The 18,154-nt window shown below is 41.0% G+C and overlaps 1 protein-coding gene across 3 annotated transcripts; it reads right to left on the bottom strand.

Annotated features, from left to right (window-relative positions):
- Positions 1-9,837: 9,837 nt before the first annotated feature.
- Positions 9,838-14,010, bottom strand: ZNF22 (zinc finger protein 22). Of its 3 annotated transcripts, none has more exons than XM_054576884.1 (3): positions 13,928-14,010; positions 13,381-13,573; positions 9,838-12,007 (listed from the first exon to the last, which is right to left on the bottom strand). In XM_054576884.1, the coding sequence occupies exon 3, from the start codon at positions 11,916-11,918 to the stop codon at positions 11,241-11,243; it is 678 nt and encodes a 225-aa protein (XP_054432859.1). In that variant the 5' UTR covers positions 11,919-12,007; positions 13,381-13,573; positions 13,928-14,010; the 3' UTR covers positions 9,838-11,240. The 3 variants fall into 3 exon arrangements, with proteins under 3 accessions (XP_054432859.1, XP_054432861.1, XP_054432860.1); XM_054576886.1 differs by having other exon boundaries at positions 13,961-14,008; XM_054576885.1 differs by lacking the exon at positions 13,381-13,573 and having other exon boundaries at positions 13,928-13,999.
- Positions 14,011-18,154: the final 4,144 nt, after the last annotated feature.

The raw sequence follows: 18,154 nt of genomic DNA, 5'->3' as shown, positions 1-18,154 counted from the left end.
GCCTGGTACTCACTGCTATGGCCTCTTCCAGGGTCTGCTGTTACCTCTGGGAGAGTGAGAGGAGGCAGCCATGCTTGGTGGCTGTGTTTTTCTACTAGGCAACAGCAGCTACCAGGTAACTGAGGCTGCACCTCTGTACTTCATTTTTCCTCTATCACTGTGTTCAGCCCTACCACAAAGCAACCACTCAGGCAGGAATGCTCACTGTATCTCTCTGCTCCTTGGGGCTTAAAGGAGTGCAGGAATTGCTTCCCTCTCCAGAGCCCTGCAGTGAGCTCCTGGCTGTTTCCATGGCATCCATCTCTGCTCCTCTCCCTTCCCTTTCCAGACTTGGCCACCTTCAGTGATTTCAATATGTGGATCTCTCAGCTGTGTTTATGTGTTGAACAGGGAATCTTTTATTGAGTTACAGCCATTCAATTTGTTGTAACTCCAACGGGTAAGACCAGGGGAGCCTCTCACACTACCATTCTTCTGAAATAAATTTAGTTTTATTACTTCTGGAAAATATAGTTTATTTAGAGAAAGTTCTTAGAAGACCCAATTTAGTAAATATAAAAATTGAATTATATTTTTGTAAGAATCGATACAAGCATAATATGAAGACATATACACACAAATGAATTATTGTTTCTTTCAAAGTAGTCATGTCAGAAAGTTATGAGTTCATTGTAATGTTACTAGTTCTTAAAATATAGTTAAATTGCTAATTTGGAAATTATCTCCAGAGCTAATTTATAAATTTCAAGAATACAAGTCTTATTTATTTATTAGTTTCTTTTGTCTTTAGTAGTCTCCACTTTTTTCCTCCCTCCTTCACTCTCTTTCTCTTCATTATCCTTTCTCCCTTCCTTCCTCAATTGTTGAAAATAGTATTATTCCTTCCCCTTGCAAAACATACACATTAAAGACAGGAATTCATAACAGCTACTAGGCAGATGGCAGCTAGAGCTCTGAACTTCAGTGGCAGCCCCCTAAACTTTTGCCCATGACCTCGCTATCTGGAAGGCTGCCTTGGCTCCCATCCTTTCCAAGTCTACTAGTTCAACTCTTTAACCATCTTTATTTTTTATTTTGCTTTATTTAGCTAGAGTTGGTGTTAGCAGCTTGCAGCCATCAGATTGTAATGAAACAACTAGCTTAATAGCCAAATTAGACTTAATTTGATAGATGAGAAGACTTAGGGCCAGAGAGGAAAAATGATTTGCCTAAGGACACATGGCTGTTCCACAGCAGAAATGGATTTGGAAATCAGAACTAATCATTCCAACTCAGAGATCTTTCTCTTATATCACACCGCCCCTTACCTTCAACACCCATCCCCAGATGTAGCCAACCACTGAACACAAGATGTTCCCGTACATAGGTTCTGTGATATAATTCAGCTTTTTGTAAGTGGGGAAAAGAAAAACACCTGGCAAAGGAGTAGAGGAATAAGTACCAGATAAGATGGTAAGTTTATGAAATGCAGTGCTGCTGAGGACTTCTCATCTACCAGGCAAAGGTGACAAAGTACCAATCATTGCTCTGGAACCGCATCTCCTGTTTTCCATACTGTTCCCAATCTCTATCTTTCTAAGGAACATAACTGGCCTTAAATTAATATTAATTATAAATACAATGCATGCACCTGATAAAAAGTTCAAATAATTGCACATGAGAAAAAGTTCAAACTATGGAAAACAAACTGTTTTTACAACTCTAATGCTTTAGCATTAGTCTCTACAACTGCTTCTTCTAGCCCTACACTTGAGCCTCCCTCTTAATGGTCCATGCCACACTGTTCTACACAAATGTTTATGGAGGATTCTTGGGAAGAGTGTTGCTGAAAAGGGGGGTGGATGCAAGTTTGATAGGAATGGACTGAGGGGAGAATGCCAGGTAAGGAAACTCTTTAAAGGCATTGGCTATAGAGGATGGCAAAATTAGAAGGAATAGAAAAAATAGCTATAACTTTTGAGCAAAAATTCTAGATGATTTCCTTCCTCTTCTTTTCCTACCAGGAAGGAACTAATTGGGAGAAAATAGACTTTTATCCTCATGTACCTTGTAAGTTATTTAATATCTAAGTTACAGTGGAAATAAAAAGAATATTCAGGTAATTTGACTAAATGTGCTCAATTTAAAAAAAATTATGCTTACATCCTCCAAGACATTTTACTGAATACCCTCTGACTGTAAAGAGTGGCCTCAAATTTTCTTTACCAAGGGAGATACAAGTTGAACGTAGACAAAGGACTTGCCTGTTTCCATTATATCTCTTTTTCTGCCATCTAGTGACCGTTCTAAGTAATGCAAAGAAGTGTAAGAAGCCTAGCATCCAGAACGCGAAGACTCACTCACTTAAGTCTTCAAGTATTTTTTTATTTTCTTTGTCCATGCAGTGCCCTCATTGAGCTGGAGTGTTTCCAATTGAGTCTGGAGGTTTAATCTACTGATATGCACCAGTGGTTACACTGAACCTTCTCAACAGCACATACTAAAAAACATGTTTCTGGATCCTGTACAAAGCAGGAAAGCAGACCCCTGAAAGTGGTAAGTGTGGTCCAACTATAGTTCAAGCAAAAGCCATGAGGACATTATGAAAAATAAATCCATCATTGAACAGATATGAGATATGCTCATATTACAGACAGATGTCTTACAGTGAGAACAAAAGTATTTCATGACAAAATGTGCAGCCCTGTGTGCATATAATTTCATATTTTTGGTATTGTCTTTGGGACCAATACCTAGAAACATAATTTCTAGGTCAAAGGTAATTGCATATATACATCTGCTAGATATTGCCAAATTATCTTCTGTAGGGGTCCCAACATTTTGTATTCCCATCAACAATGTGCAAATTTGGCCAGTTCCCCACAGCCATGCTAACAATCTGGTAGGTATGAAAGCATAAATTCTTATAGTTTGTTTCTCATTATTGTTGTTTGAGTCAAGGTCTATCCAGGAAAAAATTAACAGCAGACCAATTATTTTAATAGAGTTAACAAAATATATGTAAAATGTTAAACACAAATTGGTGGACTAACAAGCAAAACAAAAACCATGGGATAACAGAGAGTAAGTCTAATCAGCTATATAAAAACTCTTCATATTTGGAATATAAAGAGTGGCTTTGATTTTCTAACTGAACCCTAACTTCTTTCTATGACTACCCACAAATCATCACATTGTCCCCCACAACTGACCTGCTCAAGTCCTGACATTCAGTACTTTGATCACACTGAATAGAGAGGCTTGTTATATCTTAGGTAACATATTTAGATTGCCTTGAACATAAGGATCTAGCCGGGGGCGGCTCTCACTGGAGTCTGAGAAAGATATTAATTTCACAAGCTTCATTTAAATCAGCATGTCTGTCCCGAGTTCCTAAATTTTTAAGAATTTGTGTCTGGCACAGGCAAGGCTGAGAATTAGGAAGCTATTCATCAATGGAAAGTCCATCTCCATCTTCCATGGGTGAGATCCCACCAATATCAAATGGGGTGATACAGGTGCTGAATATGTCATGGAGTCCACTGGTGTCTTCACCACCATGGAGCAGCTGGGGCTCACTTGAAGGGTGGAGCCAAGAGGGTTGTCAACTCTGCTCTTTCTGCGGATGCCCTCATGTTTATTATGGGTGTGAACCATGACAAGTATGACAACTCCATAAAGATTGTCAACTGTTGGGAAATGCCCTGTCTGGTTTCAGGAACTGTAGCCCCGCTGATGGGTGAGAGGGCCCCAAGGCTGGAAATAATCAAGGAGGCCTTGGGAAAACAGGCCGCTGAGGAGATGAAACCTGTCCCCCTGGCAGGGGCACAGCCCCTGACTCCCTCACATCACCCTGCTTGGCCCTGTGAGGGTCAGTTGTTGATGACCGGTAAGTTCTCTCATGAGGAGAAACAACTTAAGACAGACATCGGCTGGTGTGGGCGGTGGGAGAAGGACTTGGGGGACACAGAGAAAGGGCATAAAGGACCACACCCCTCAGCTCGGCTTGGACAAGGCCAGAGTCCTCATTCTATCTGAAAGAGGTCTCCTTATCTCTTGGTGGCTCTGCCCTGCCAGCCTGGCTCAGGCTTGAAACAATACTAAAGGCAGGTACAGCCCTAAACTAGATCGGGCTGTTCCTGGAGACAGTCAGGCCTAGAAGTAAGTTCCTCTAAGCCTGCTTTGTTCTTCCCTCAAAAGGTGTGATAACTGGCTCACTGGGAAGGAGATTGACATTATTGATAGACCCTGACCTGAGACAGATCTCTTGTGTTCCTCCAATTGTTATCTATAATCTCTGTTTTCTGTAAACAAAGCCTTTTGATATTGATTGATGAGTTTTGCATCCATACTCCTGTGCATATGGTTCTCAATAGAAGTGTTTGGACATGGGGGTTTGGGGCCTTCTCCAGTAGAGGGAAGAGCCATGTCCCCTCTCCTGGCAAACAGAGAAGTGTTTGCGATGACTCGTGTTTATTCCCTGCATCTGTGACAACCCTGGGATGGGCTCTGCAGGATTCAGAGCCCCGCTTCCTCCTCAGCTGGCTCTGGACAGTAACCCTCAGATCCAGGAGCACCTCGTGTGGCATTCCCTGCAACAGATGGCCCCCGAACAGGGACAGTCAACAATGCCTCCTGTACCTCCACCTGCTTGGCCCCGCTGGCCTAGGGCATCCATGACGACTTTGGAATCATGGAAGGACTCATGACCACAGTCCATGCCATCACTGTCACCCAGGAGACCATGGATGGCCCCTCTAGGAAGCTGTGGCATGATTGGTGAGGGGCTGCCCAGAACATCATCCCTGCTTCTACTGGTGCTGCAAAGGCTGTGGGTAAGGTCATCCCTGAGCTGAATGGGAAGCTCCCTGGCATGGCTTTCCATGTCCCCACCCCCATTGATTTGGTTGTGGATCTGACCTTCCGCCTGGAGAAAGCTGCCAAATATGATGACATCAAGAAGGTAGTGAAGCAGGCATCAGAGGAACCCCTCAAGGGCATCCTGGTCTATATTGAGGACCAGATTGACTCCTGCAACTTTACACAGTGATACCCTCTCCTCCACCATTGATGCCAGGGTTAGCATTGCCCTCAATGAGCACTTCATCGAATTCATTTCCTGGTATGACAAAGAATTTGGCTATAGCGACAGGGTGGTAGACCTTATGGTCCATGTGGCCTCCAAGGAGTGAGAGCCCCCTGGACCACGAGCCCCAGTGACAGGATGAGAGGCCCTCAGCTGCTGGGGAGTCCTTGCTTCAAAATGATCCCCAACACACTGAGAATCTCCTGATCTCCAGTTTCCATCCTAGAACCCCTGGAGAGGGGAGGAGCTTTAGGGAGCCCTACCTTGTCATGCACCATCAATAAAGTTCACTGTACCCCCCCCAAAAAAAATAAAAATAAAAAATAAAAATTTGTGCCTGAGAGGTCTCTTGACAAATTAGGAGGCAGAGTAGTACTCTCCACAAGCCACTAAAATCTTGACCCAGTTTCAGAGAGAAAATGGAAAACAACCAAGCTGGGACTTTTGTTTTGGGCTTCTGACTTCCAGAATTGTGAGAAAAATAAATGCCTACTGTTTAAGACTGTGGTATCCTGTTTGGCTGCCCAACCAGACTAATATAATATCTAATGTATGTAAAGCACCTGCCACAAAATGGTGCAAATATTAATTTCCTTCAGTATCTTCCACACTTGACACAAATACTAGATTTCCTGTTACACTTTTCCACCTAGATACTATCACAACCATCTCAAGATCAGGATTTTCTAAGAACAAATTACTCATCCCCTCTCCCAAACTTCCCAGTCACTTAGGCTAGAAACCTTCATCATTGATTTCCCTTTTTGGTTTGCACCTGAAATCCGATGTTCTCAGGTCCAGCCATTGTGTCACCACAGTATCTCTTCTGCTCCTCCTCTGTACTCTCAAATCAAGAACGCCACTTTAATCATTTATTTCTAATTGGATATTCTAATTGTCCTCTTGACTGTTAGTGACAGCAAGTGATATCCTTAATCCAAGTCTCTACCTTTCAGATAATGTAGAAAATAGTCTCTCCAAATTACCATCTTAAAATCTCTTCTGAAAACAACATCAGCAATGTTGGCAGATCTGGAATTGTTTGATCATAAGCCTGATTTTTTTTTTTAAGTGTGTGTTTAAAGGCTTGCAATGTCCTGAACATGCTCCAGATATAGTTTTAAAGAGAAAAACCAAGTTTGAGACCATTTAAAAGTTGGAAATTACATTAGTTTTCTAAAATTATATATACTCAATGTGTATGCAGTTTAGAATTCATAGAGCATAAAAGAAGAATCTGGGTTATTGAAACATAATCATCTAGTTTAGGGAAAGGTGAGGTAAGTAGCTTTCCAGGTCCCTTCAGACCATGAGAATCTCTGATTCCTTAGTTTGGTGCCATTTTATACATTTGTCCTTTAATTAATTACTTAATTCATTCAACAAATATGTACCATGTGCAAGGCCAAAGAATGAATTATTCAATGAGCAAGGATCTCCAAGAGAATAGAAAATACTGAAGAGGGATAAGGGTGGCAGATGGGGGATGAAAAGTTCTAGGTGGAACTCTCCTGCTAGGTAGACATGGTAGCTGACAGCCAGGCTGGGCACTTTGTAGAACTACTTTCTCTTTCTCTAACCTTCTTTGGGTGTTTCTTCCCTTTTGGTCTTTCTTCATTAAAACTTTCAATTGAATGACTACTATAAGCCAGGATCTCACATTCTAGTAGGAGAGAGGGAGAATGAGAGACTGAAACATGAATCATTACAATTCAATTTAAAGGAAGGACATCTAAGGAAGGTTCAAGGCCAACTTCCTGGAGCCTAACTCAAAATATAGGTCAAAGCAGAATAAGAAGAGTTACATAGCAGGTTGGAGTTGTTGTCATTCCGTGTGAGGCAGGGAATGAAAGGAGATAAGAGCCCCAAGGCAGGAGACGAAACCCTGGAGGTCTAATTAGCTAAGTGGGTCTATTCTGGGGTTGTTTGTCTTCTGTCAATATGGGTCTCACTGGATCATCACCTTATAGCCTATGCTATAAAACCTTCATGCATCCAATCTGTTTCACTTTAAAGATTGATATTTAAGGCTTCCTGGAGGCCCATTCCAGCCTTATCTCCCACAACACTGTTAGATGAAACTGGAATGCCAGTAAGACAGCTATGTGCTGCTGTTCTGATTCTGTGTTTTGCAGCTTACACTGCATCATACACCTCTGCCTCTCCCCTTCTTCCTCTCCGCTGCCTACCACCCCCACCTCTTCCACCCCCACTTCTTCCACACCTACCTCTTCCCCCCTCCCACCCCCGACACATAGTTACACACAGAGCCTTTACATACTTAAAAATCTAGTCCAGGTGTGGCAAGTTGATAAGAAGGGTTATGACTTTTAAAATCTGGATTTCTCATTTCTCTTGAAAAGTCAAGAGAGCTGGCATATATGGGTCTGAATCTCTGCATGGCAAAAATTGGCTGAAACTGAGTCAGATAATCATTTTAAATAGGGGCATTCCAGCTTACAACACTCATTTCACTCATGTACACTAGCTGCCTGGCCTTCCAAACTTTTAGGTTTGTATTCCCTAACCTAGTGTTAAATATTATCCTTTTTAAAATTTTATTATTTTAATCTTTAATCCTCACCTGAGGATAGTTTGATTTGAGAGAGCATGAGCATGTGACATCAATCAGTTGCTTCCTGTAGATGCCCCAACCTGGGATAGAACCCACAACCCAGGTAAAATATCATCCCTTTAAAGATCCCTTCCTTCTTTTATGTACCAGATTTGTTCCATTTTGAAAGGAAATCACACTGTGTATTCATCACATTTTAATGTTTCTTTGAATGTAATTTACCTTTTCTATCAGTTTTTTATATACGTGGCAGTGCTCAACAGATATTCCTTAATGAAATGAAATTACCTTCCTAGCATGGGGAATAAATACTGTGTTCATGGCTATATACTTCTATTTTTAAGAGGTACTCCTGTTACTTGTCCAAAAATTCACACAGGTTCTTAAATTTCTCTTAGAAACTTATTAGATGGTCCTTGCCCTTTATAGGTATCCCTTTCTAAAAATCCTGACTCAGTGAAAACAAACCTACCAACAATCTCACCTTTAAGTTTATGGGAAGTAGTACTTTTGCCAATAACAATTTCAGGTTTGATTCAATAGCTTTTCTGCCTCTGATGACCTAAGCTAATCAGTAAATTCTAAACAATGTCCCAGACTCTAGGCTAAGCCCTCTACATTGTCTTTTAATTCCCTCCACAACTCAACCATAGGTGTCTTACCCAATTTAGTCAAGAACAAAAATTCAAATTACCCAGTTGCTAGGTATCTAAGATGTAAACCCAAGTAGGCTGACCCCAGGCAGGGCCCAAAGTTTTCATCATTAAACCCTGCCTACCCTCATCAAAGATTAGTACTATGTAAGTATCTTGGCACATCACTACTCAGTAATGGGTTATAGCAGTGGTTCTCGAAGGGTGTCCTGGACTAGCATTATCATCACCTGGGAGCTTGTTAGAAATGCAGTTTTTTTGGCTCCTGCCCAGACCTAATGAGTGAGCAATTCTGGGAGTGGGCCCAGAAATCAGTATTTTAAAAAGCCCTCCAGGTAATTCTGATACACGCTAAAATTGAGAATCACTGGGTCCTTCCTATGTGTTCTCATAGTAACATTTACTTTACTTATTTACATAGTTTTCTAATTCCTCTACTTACCCACTTAACCTAAGTTCCTTTCAACTAAGGCTGTCTTGATCAGTTTTATTTCTACCGCACTTATTAGATGATTGAATGAATAAAAGAATATGGCAGCCAAGGATTTTTAACCACCCATTTTACTCATTGGTGTAGGACAGGAGAAATTTCAGTAGTATAATGACTTTGGAGCTTCCCTCCCCCCACTCAATAAAACATCCAGAGATTGTATAAGAAAGGAGCAAGAAGAATAAAGGAATTTAACTTGGTAAACCTTACAGTGGAAATTCAGCACAACATTAAGGGACAGTGTATTTTCATACAAGTGTATTCAAAGAAACAATACTTATGACTCACTTTCTACCATTACTCAATTTCTAGTAGTGGAACATTTCCATTCATTCATTCATTTAGAGCAGCTGTATTTTTTTCCCCCTAAGAGGAGAATAAGGCTGCAGTGCCACATGTTCTTATCACAAAAGGCTACCACACGTGTACTGACCTATTTGCTCCCATTTTTATGATTCTAAAAAGAAATGGAAACCACAGTCAAACTGGGAATACATCAAAATCTGAAAGTATTTGCTTTATTTTTATAGAGAACAGAGAATAAGTCTATTCAGGATAAAAATGTAAATTATAAAATCTAACAATACACAGGTCTTTCTGCAGCAGGATCCTGTAGCTGATGTCAAAATTGCAAAACTCATTATATTTAAGAAAGTGGTATTAGTCCCAGTCAGAAGTTACTCCAGACATAAAACTGCTACAAATATCACTGATGGTAAATCCTCAAAATGTCCCTATAGCCATATCCCTGCTTCAAAGTGACTTGACTGTGATTAATAGGACACTTGCTAAGCAGTCAAAGATCAAGTCTTCTGTAAAAGGTAACTGCCAATGACCTCATACAAAACACTTTGTGGATATCCTTCTGGATAAAACTGCTGCCAGCAAGGCCATATTCTGGGACCTACCCTGAGTACAATGTCAGGAGGCAGGAAAAGTTCAACTCAGAGGAAATCAAAACCAGGTGAAACAAATGACTCTTCCAAAGCTGTGATTTTAGATGTTGCCTAAATCATTAAAACAATTTCCCAGGAGAAAAATAAGTAAGAAGGTGTTATAGTATGCAAAATATTCCATTTATTTTTATGAATAACTGTCATTTGTACACCAGCAACTGCCATGATTATAAGATACAGATAGATTAGAAGAATGTTAGCATTCAACAGAACTAGAGTCGGAGCTGAAGGCTGCTAATCAGAATGACACTTAGCACTGTTCTGATGGTAGCTGAAAAATGTTTGCTAGACTGTTAGTAATTCATATAACTCAGAAAAGTTTAACTTAGATTTCAAAATCTACACATAGCCCTGGATGGTGTGGCTCAGTGGACTGAGCATTGGCCTGCAAACCAAAATATCACTGGTTTGATTCCCAGTCTAGGGCACATGCCTGGGTTGTGGGCCAGGTCCCCAGCAGGGGGTGTGTGGGAGGCAATCACACATTGATGTTTCCTCTTTCTCTCTCCCTTTCCCTCTGTCAAAAATAAATAAATAAAATCTTTTAAAAAATCTACACATTAAGCTACAATACACGGACATTTGCATTAAATAACTTTTGCTGTTGATAAACATTTGTTTAAGACTACCTAAAGCTCTCAAAAGGGAAAGCAGGAAGTTGTGTAAATTGTAGATTTTTTAAGTAGCAAGTTGAGATTATTTTGGTAATATATGGTTTAATTATTTATTCTCACAGATTTAAAATGCTACCTGTTTGTCACAGCACAAGAAAATGCCAAAAGAAGTCAAAAGGAATAGGGATGTATCAATATAAATCCACTCCAACTTCTGGAAAACAACTGACACAGTGTAAAACCATCTCAAAGAACAGTGCTAGTAGGAAAAAGAGACTTGTGGTCTAATTCAGTTTTCACTTTGACTTCTTGTGCATCTCTTACTAAGAATTTGGAGAAAAACAGGGAAATTCTATTCCTTTAACAACTGTGAACATGAATAATTTTAATATAGTGAATATTAAGTCACAATTACAAACTGATGATTAATACACTACAAAACTTTACAATCATAAAATTTCCTCATCTATTACAGAATTCCGAAACCAATGTGATTAACTTCTTTTCCCTTTTAATTACCCCTTCAACACAAAGTCTTAAAACTGGGTAGTCACTGAAATTCCTACATTTTTACATATCATTAAAACATTATTGTTTTTGTCAAAATTATGCAGAAAGCACTTTCAAGTGAGGTCAAGGGTCTTATAGTCTCTCAAAACGTGTTTTCAGTTCTTCGCACACCTGGTTACACAAAAGAAATGAGAGGACCATTGGACTCATGTAATTTCTTTCCACCCAATGTCACTAAACTCCCAGAGTTTCCATGCTAGGAAAGGATACAGTATTTAAGCGCTCTATTACAAAGTATCTCTAGTTCTAAAAGAGAGGTTATTTTTGTTTTGTTTTGTTTTTTCCCTCTTTAACAGGGCTGAAACAGCACCTCTTACTTAGCGAATACGGGCCACTGACTTCCTTCTTGCACCAGCTTTCCAAGATGATACTAAATGAGTTTTTGACCTAATATTTTTGCCTGGAGTTTTGCGAGGCTTCTTTTCTTTGTGCACCTTCATGTGCTGCCTAAGATGAGAGCTCTGGCTGAAGCACTTGCCACATTCACTGCACTGGTAGGGCTTCTCCCCTGTGTGGGTTCTCTGATGCTGAATAAGGTGGGAACTCTGGCTGAAACATCGGCCACATTCATCACACTGATAGGGTTTTTCTCCAGTATGAATTCTCTGGTGCTGAATGAGGTTTGAGCTCTGTTTAAACCTTTCTCCACACTCATCACATTTATAGGGCTTTTCCCCAGTATGGATCCGTCGATGCTGAATGAGATTAGAACTCTGAAAGAAACTTTTCCCACAATCAGCACATTTATGGGATTTCTTTCCAGTGTGGATCTTCTGATGTTGAAAGAGGGTTGAGCTCTGACTGAAACTTTTTTCACATTCAGTACATTTATAGGGCTTCTCATCCAAGCTTCTCCTTAGTCTACTCAAGCTTGAGTCAAACCGAACAGTCATTCCCCATTTCTGCCGCTGCCGGCCTATTTTGCGCTGGTTCTCAGAGGTCTTTCCTTGGTTTGAGCTCCGAGAAATATCTCCCTTAAGTTTTCCTAACCTCATGGTGAAGAACCAAATGTATTCTTAACAAAGTCTACTCTCTTCTTCTGAATTAGTGTTCCTCTTCCTAGAGATATATAGCTCAGAATTTTCTGGGTGTAGGAGAAAAAATAAAAACAAATTAGAGATGATGTTAATAATCCAACTTTATGTCTGTGTAGACCCACCAAAATTGCATTCATTTTTAAATTAAAAATGTATTCAATACATATGAAAACAAAAACAATTCTGGGGAAAAGTACAAAATAATTCTAGTATTTCCAGAGTTTAACCTTGATAATATCAAATACACGTTTTAATATTTATTCCCATGTTAAACTTCAACTCACTGGTGACTAATTAAGGAGTCAAAATTAGAAAGAAATGACAAATCATACTACTTTATTAAATATTTGTTTAATCCTTATTTGTTTAGCCATTCTACTTTCACATCTATAAGTAAAAACTTAGCTCTAACTTTTAGCATAATTATTTTGAAAGTTGGAACTACTCTATAAGGAGTGGTAAGTTTCTGTGAGTTATTCAATAACTGCTGGATGAGAAAAATGTCCATGAAGAAATGCTTTATTATTTTTTTTCTAGATTTGAATGATCAAAGAGAACAAGTCTTTGAAAATTTGAAACAAGAAGTTTTGAAAGAGAAAAAATTTTAAAGAACTTTCATAGGATAGTGAAATGAAATTAAGTAGGAAAAAGAGTAGTAAGTAAAACACAAGAAAAGGAGGAGAAAGTTTACATGTAAAAAATAGGAATGGAATTTAAAAAAATATCCAAATGCTGCAAAAATTCAAAATTTAAAAAATATTAATTTCATTTATTTACATACAAGGTTATTTAAAATAATGGCCATAAACAGTCACACATTTCAAATAGGTGAAAATGTAAGGGGAGCTAGGCTGCAAAAGTAATAAAATCATTCTATTTGCCACATCATATGTCAGGAAATAGACTTTAAAAATGGGACTAATTAACCTGGGTCTCTGCATACAAGTTTCTACAGAAGATTACTGAAAACACAAATGACATCATTGTTCTACCGTTCCTTCATCTAATTGTATAACTGAGACTTCAGGCTTGATATTGTTGAGGAATTTATCTGGATATTTAATAATTATATCTGCTGCAATTATGTTAAGTATCAGGAAAAGCAAACTGCATACAAAACAAAATTACAGCGCTATCACTATTCATTTTTTAACCTTAGTAAATATTTATAGACCATCCATTACAAGGAGACATTTGTTAGGTTCATGGCGTTAGTTTAAAAAAAAAAAAGGCAGTAAGAATAATTATACATTAAAACACACACATGCACACACACACACACACACACACAAATGCTATGGAAGTCAGACTGGTGGGAAACTCAGAGACTACTATCTATCCACCTAGAACTCTACAGATGAGGAAATCATACTGACAGGTAGCTTGCATGGCAGACACCGGGCTATCCTATTTGACTCACAGCGTCATGCGACTATCTCCATCCTAGCAGCCTATCCGCTCAGTGGCAGAACTGATGTGCAGCCACACTTCCAACGCCAAGTTCAGCACTGGAACTGGTGAGCGGCCTTCACTCCACTCAGGTGCAGTGTTTTAAAGGTAAGCTTGAGTAATGGGAGCCGCTAGTTGTGGGAACAGGGGTAACCGGAATGTGCCTGTTTTTCACACATAAAATTAGAATGACAATAAAGCAGTTACGGCAAAAGGGGTTATGCGTTTAAACGAGTCAATATTTGTAAATCCCTCAGAATTTACTACCCAAACATCTGTTCGATGTTTTGGTCCCAAAACGCGCAGCGCGAAAAGTCAAAAGGCCCAGGCCCGCCCGCCTCTGGCCCCAACCGCTTGGCTCCCGTTAAAGCCTCCGCCCGGCCTTAAGCCCTCTGAAGGCGCGGGAGCCGAGGCTGAGGTCACCACTCCGACACCTAGGACCACGCCGCTCCGCTGCTGCCAAGCAGCTTGCGCCTTGTGGCTACCGAGCACACGTCTGCAACCCCGGGCCCACTCACCGTGCCCAACCAGCCACCGCCATCACGGCCTACCTAGACATCCCAGCTCCGAGTCACCGGAAGTGAGGGCCCCGCCGGTCCTCTGCGCCGCCGCAGTCACTCTAGGAACGTGGCGGAGCGACCCTCTATGATCCTAGTCCCCTGGAAAGAAGAAACTGTTTCTTCTAGCTCTTTTCTCCCCGTGCTCCTGGGCAGGCGTCCAGTGGCCCCTCCGTTTGTGGCCCGTGAACTTCAGCCAGCGTGGTGTCTGTCCGCGCTGCCCAACTGGGGCCTTCTTTATGCAAATATCGAGCACTTACTAATTATAAGGGGCTACTTTTGGAGAGTCTAAACTATTTCTGATCTTTTTCATGAGTCAGCTGATTTCACTGTAGCCAGAAAGCCTCTGCAAGACCGGAATGATCATACTCATTTTACATATCAGGAAATCAAGGCGTAGAAGAAGCTTGCTAAAGTTTACAGTGCGCAGGTGGACGACCAAGGATTGGAACAGGTCTTTTCCCAAAGTCTTTTGATTTTCAACAAACTCCCTGGTTCTCCTCCCTTAGGGATCCTCCTCCTCAGCCATGCTGGCCAGTGCTTGGTCATCAGACCTCTCCGCTAGTACCCTGATTCCCCTGCCAATTCCCAGTCGAATGCCTTCAGATATCATCCATATGTGAAGACCCCTGAACTGGCAACTCCAGTCCCACCCTGAGATGTGATTACTATTGAACTCCGGACTTGTATATCCAGTCAACTACTCAGCACTATTTGCATGTCTGATGGACATTGCAAATTTAAGACACCCTTGATTGAATTTACGATATTCACCTAACCTATAACTTCAACAGTCTTCATCTCAGCAACTAATGTCACCTCCATATTTTCAGTTGCTCAGGCCCAAAATCTTGATATCATTGTTGCCTCTTTTTTCATGCAAAAATCCAAATCCAATCCATTGAAATTTTGTTGGCTTTATCTTCAAAATATGTCCAGAATCAAGCCAGTTTCACCTCCACTGCTCTAACCAGCAAACTGCTGTCATCCTCTGTCTGGACTACTGCAATGGCTTCCTCACTGGTCTCCCCAAAGCCTACTCACAGCCCCAGAGTGATCCTCTTAAAACCCAAATCAGATCATGACATTCATTTTGTTCAAAACTTCCATAGGTTTCCCATGTCATTAGGACAAAAGCCCATGGCCTCACAGTGACATACAAGGTTGTCATGGTCTGTTTCTTGTTCTTTGTTGTGTCTGCAGTGCCAAGAACAGTGCCCAGCAGGTAGCAGGCACTCAGCAAGCATTTGTTGAATGAATGAATTTACAAGATACCGCATTGTTTACAAAGTGTTTTTACATCTATTCTCTGGTCATTTGTTTTTACTATGATCTCATGATACAGGGATCATTATATCTGTCATACAGATCAGTAACAGGAGGCTGAGAGAGGGAGACTTGCTTGAAGTAATACAGCCAGTTGATGATAGAGGCCAGAGTAGCTCCAACTGGAGTTTTCTGTTCTGCAGGTGGGAAAGCATGAAACTGACTAAGGCCTGGACAAGGTATGTCAATTCAGTCTTCCAGATAATAGCTAGACTGTTGTAAAGATTAAATGAGATACTGTAAGTCACTTAGCACAGTGCATAACACATAAATATGAGCCATTGCTATTACTTTTATTAAATTGTTATTAGAAGTGTTGATGCTGGTAGTTGGAGGGGGTGGGCAATGGTCAGAGATAGCTTAGGAAAAGTTGTGTGGACCCTGAGAAAGAAGTTACCTACTAAGAAGGAATCAAGGTGGCTAACTGGGCTCAAGTTTGAAAGCAGGGCCTAGCAGCCCTTTCTAAACAGGGGCCTTTCATACAAGCCATACTTCAGGGAGAGGTCTGCCCTGAACTGCCTGCTTTCTGAGCAAGCCCTTAAAAAGGAGTTGCTGGAATTGTATTTCAGCCAATGGGACTGAGGTTTTTTTCCTCATCCAATCAGAGCTGCATAGCTATATTCCCCCTTTTCCCCTCATCAGCATCTTCACTGATAAATTACAGCAGTTTCGTTTTGGCCAACCAAGACAATGCTTTTTAGACCAATCAAACTGCAAGGATTTGGAGCACTCATTTGCATGAGGACAGACCAGTCAAGGACCAGAGGTGGGGACTTCTCTGTATAAGCCAGCTTCCTTCTGGCTGGGGGACACAGTGCTCCTTTCCACCAAAGATGGAAAGCTGTGTTTCTTTTACTGGTGTGGTGAAACACTGAAGATGTCTTGCTGGAGCAGCAGAGAAGAGCAGAACAGAGCTGTCTAGCCTCAGACATGCTATCCCACAACCATGCTGCTTCATTATTGAGCTATAAGCATGGAGAGCTGTTGGCACTGAAAAAAGTGGTGCCAATCATTGCTTGACAGTTTCAAGAGCAAAAATGACATGCCAGGACAGTTTGTTCTATGTACTGTAAAATAAGGTAGAATTAATTCAAAAACATTTTATTAATAAGACAACCATTTAACACAACTCTTTTCAAGGTCCACATAAAGGTGAATAATCCCTTTTCCCTGTACCTGAAAACAACTGGGCCAACTATAGAAGGCCCAGAGATGTATAGATTAAAGAAGTAGAGAAATGGGTAAAGAAACAAATTTTAAAAAGGAGAGAGATGAAAGTCATTAAATAAAGGGGTATGGGTAGCCAAGAGTGGTCAGAGTAGGCAGTAATGATGGAGAAACACAAGAGACAGAAAAGATTATGGGGTGGGAAGGAGGAGAAAGATTACAGGGGAAAAAGGAGAGAGGGAGAGAAAACAAAGTTTTATGCCTTCTATTTATTAGTAGATAATAGTCAACACTTACTGAATGCTTATTATGTGCCAGGCACTGTTTTAAGCACTTGTAGTATATCTCATTCAATATTTCTGTGGTATTATGGTTCCTGAGCATATGTTCTGCCCTTCTTGGATTTTACATCTCTGCTTATTGCTGTGTGACTTTCAGTGCCTCCTAGCGAATGACAACCTATTCCACTAATGTTGACTTTATGTGTGAATAGCATTGGCCAACTGCATGTGAGTAGACACAAAGCTATCATGTCCCAGAGGAAGCTTTGAATCACTGTTTCTGCCATCACTCTGTTCTTTCTCTCTGCCTTGAGAATACTGTGTCCCAAGTAGGAGCTGCTCCTTCAGTCTAGGGCCCAAGAGAGAAGATACATGGAATGGAGATATATATGCCTACCTGTAGCCACATATAGTCACCTGTATCATGAGGGAGAAATAAATGCTCTGGTTTGCAGTCACTGAGATTTTTGGTGTTACTTATTTCTGCAACAAAGTGAACTAATATAATTCCCATAGCTGTTAGGAGATAGGAAGTTGTTATACTCATTTTACAGATGAGGAAATGGAGGCATGTATTTTGCCTAAGGTCACACATTCATATGGCAGAGACAGGCTTTGCTTGTAACTTCTACATAGTAGTATGTCACAAATGGGGTTCCAGGTTACTTTTAAATGAATTAAATTATTAAAAATGGACACACATATTTACAAAACACAAGGACAATGGGGGAAGAGAGTAGAATGGATGGATGGTTAGGGCAGCAAAGACAGGATGTTAGGGAACCAAAATGACTCATGGGCTTCTGGGCTGAGAAAAATCCTGGCAAGAAAGCTTCCTTTTACTATGGTTTCATCCTCTGCATTCCCACTCCCTTGCATGGACGCGCGCGCGCGCGCGCACACACACACACACACACACAGAAGCACTGGCTCTACTGGGAGGGCTGCTGCCTTGGGTCTGCATTTGGAAACAATGCAAGGGATGCTGGTCACATGTGTGGCCCCAATGCAATAACAAGAGTGGGTCATCTCTCATTAAAGCACCCTGAACAATGGTTCTGTTCACTAAGACTGAGGCTTTGCTTTCTGTTTCATTTGAGTTCTTTGGGAAAGGAAACTCTTGAGTTGTCTGGGTTTGGAGATCTCAGAAGTCAGCCAGGAGGGAGCAGAACCCCACCCTGCAAGCTGTAAGTCCAGGAGCAGGTCAGCGGCTGGCTTGCTCCCAGACAATTGTAACCTGTGGGGTCTAAATACAGCATGTGCTTTTAGCTGTTTGTACACTTGGAGCAGGTTGGCTCTGACTGAGCCCCCTGCCTGATCATGGTAGGGGGTGGGGAGGCTTCTGCCCGCCGGGACACCTGCCAAGGATATCCTGTTCCTACTCTGCAACTGCAGGGCACCTACATCCCGGCCC

Source organism: Pteronotus mesoamericanus, unplaced genomic scaffold (assembly GCF_021234165.1).
Source record: "Pteronotus mesoamericanus isolate MK-2021 breed Mesoamerican mustached bat unplaced genomic scaffold, CSHL_Meso_final contig_35, whole genome shotgun sequence".
NCBI lineage: Eukaryota > Metazoa > Chordata > Mammalia > Chiroptera > Mormoopidae > Pteronotus > Pteronotus mesoamericanus.
This window is presented reverse-complemented; position numbering and strand designations above follow the sequence as displayed.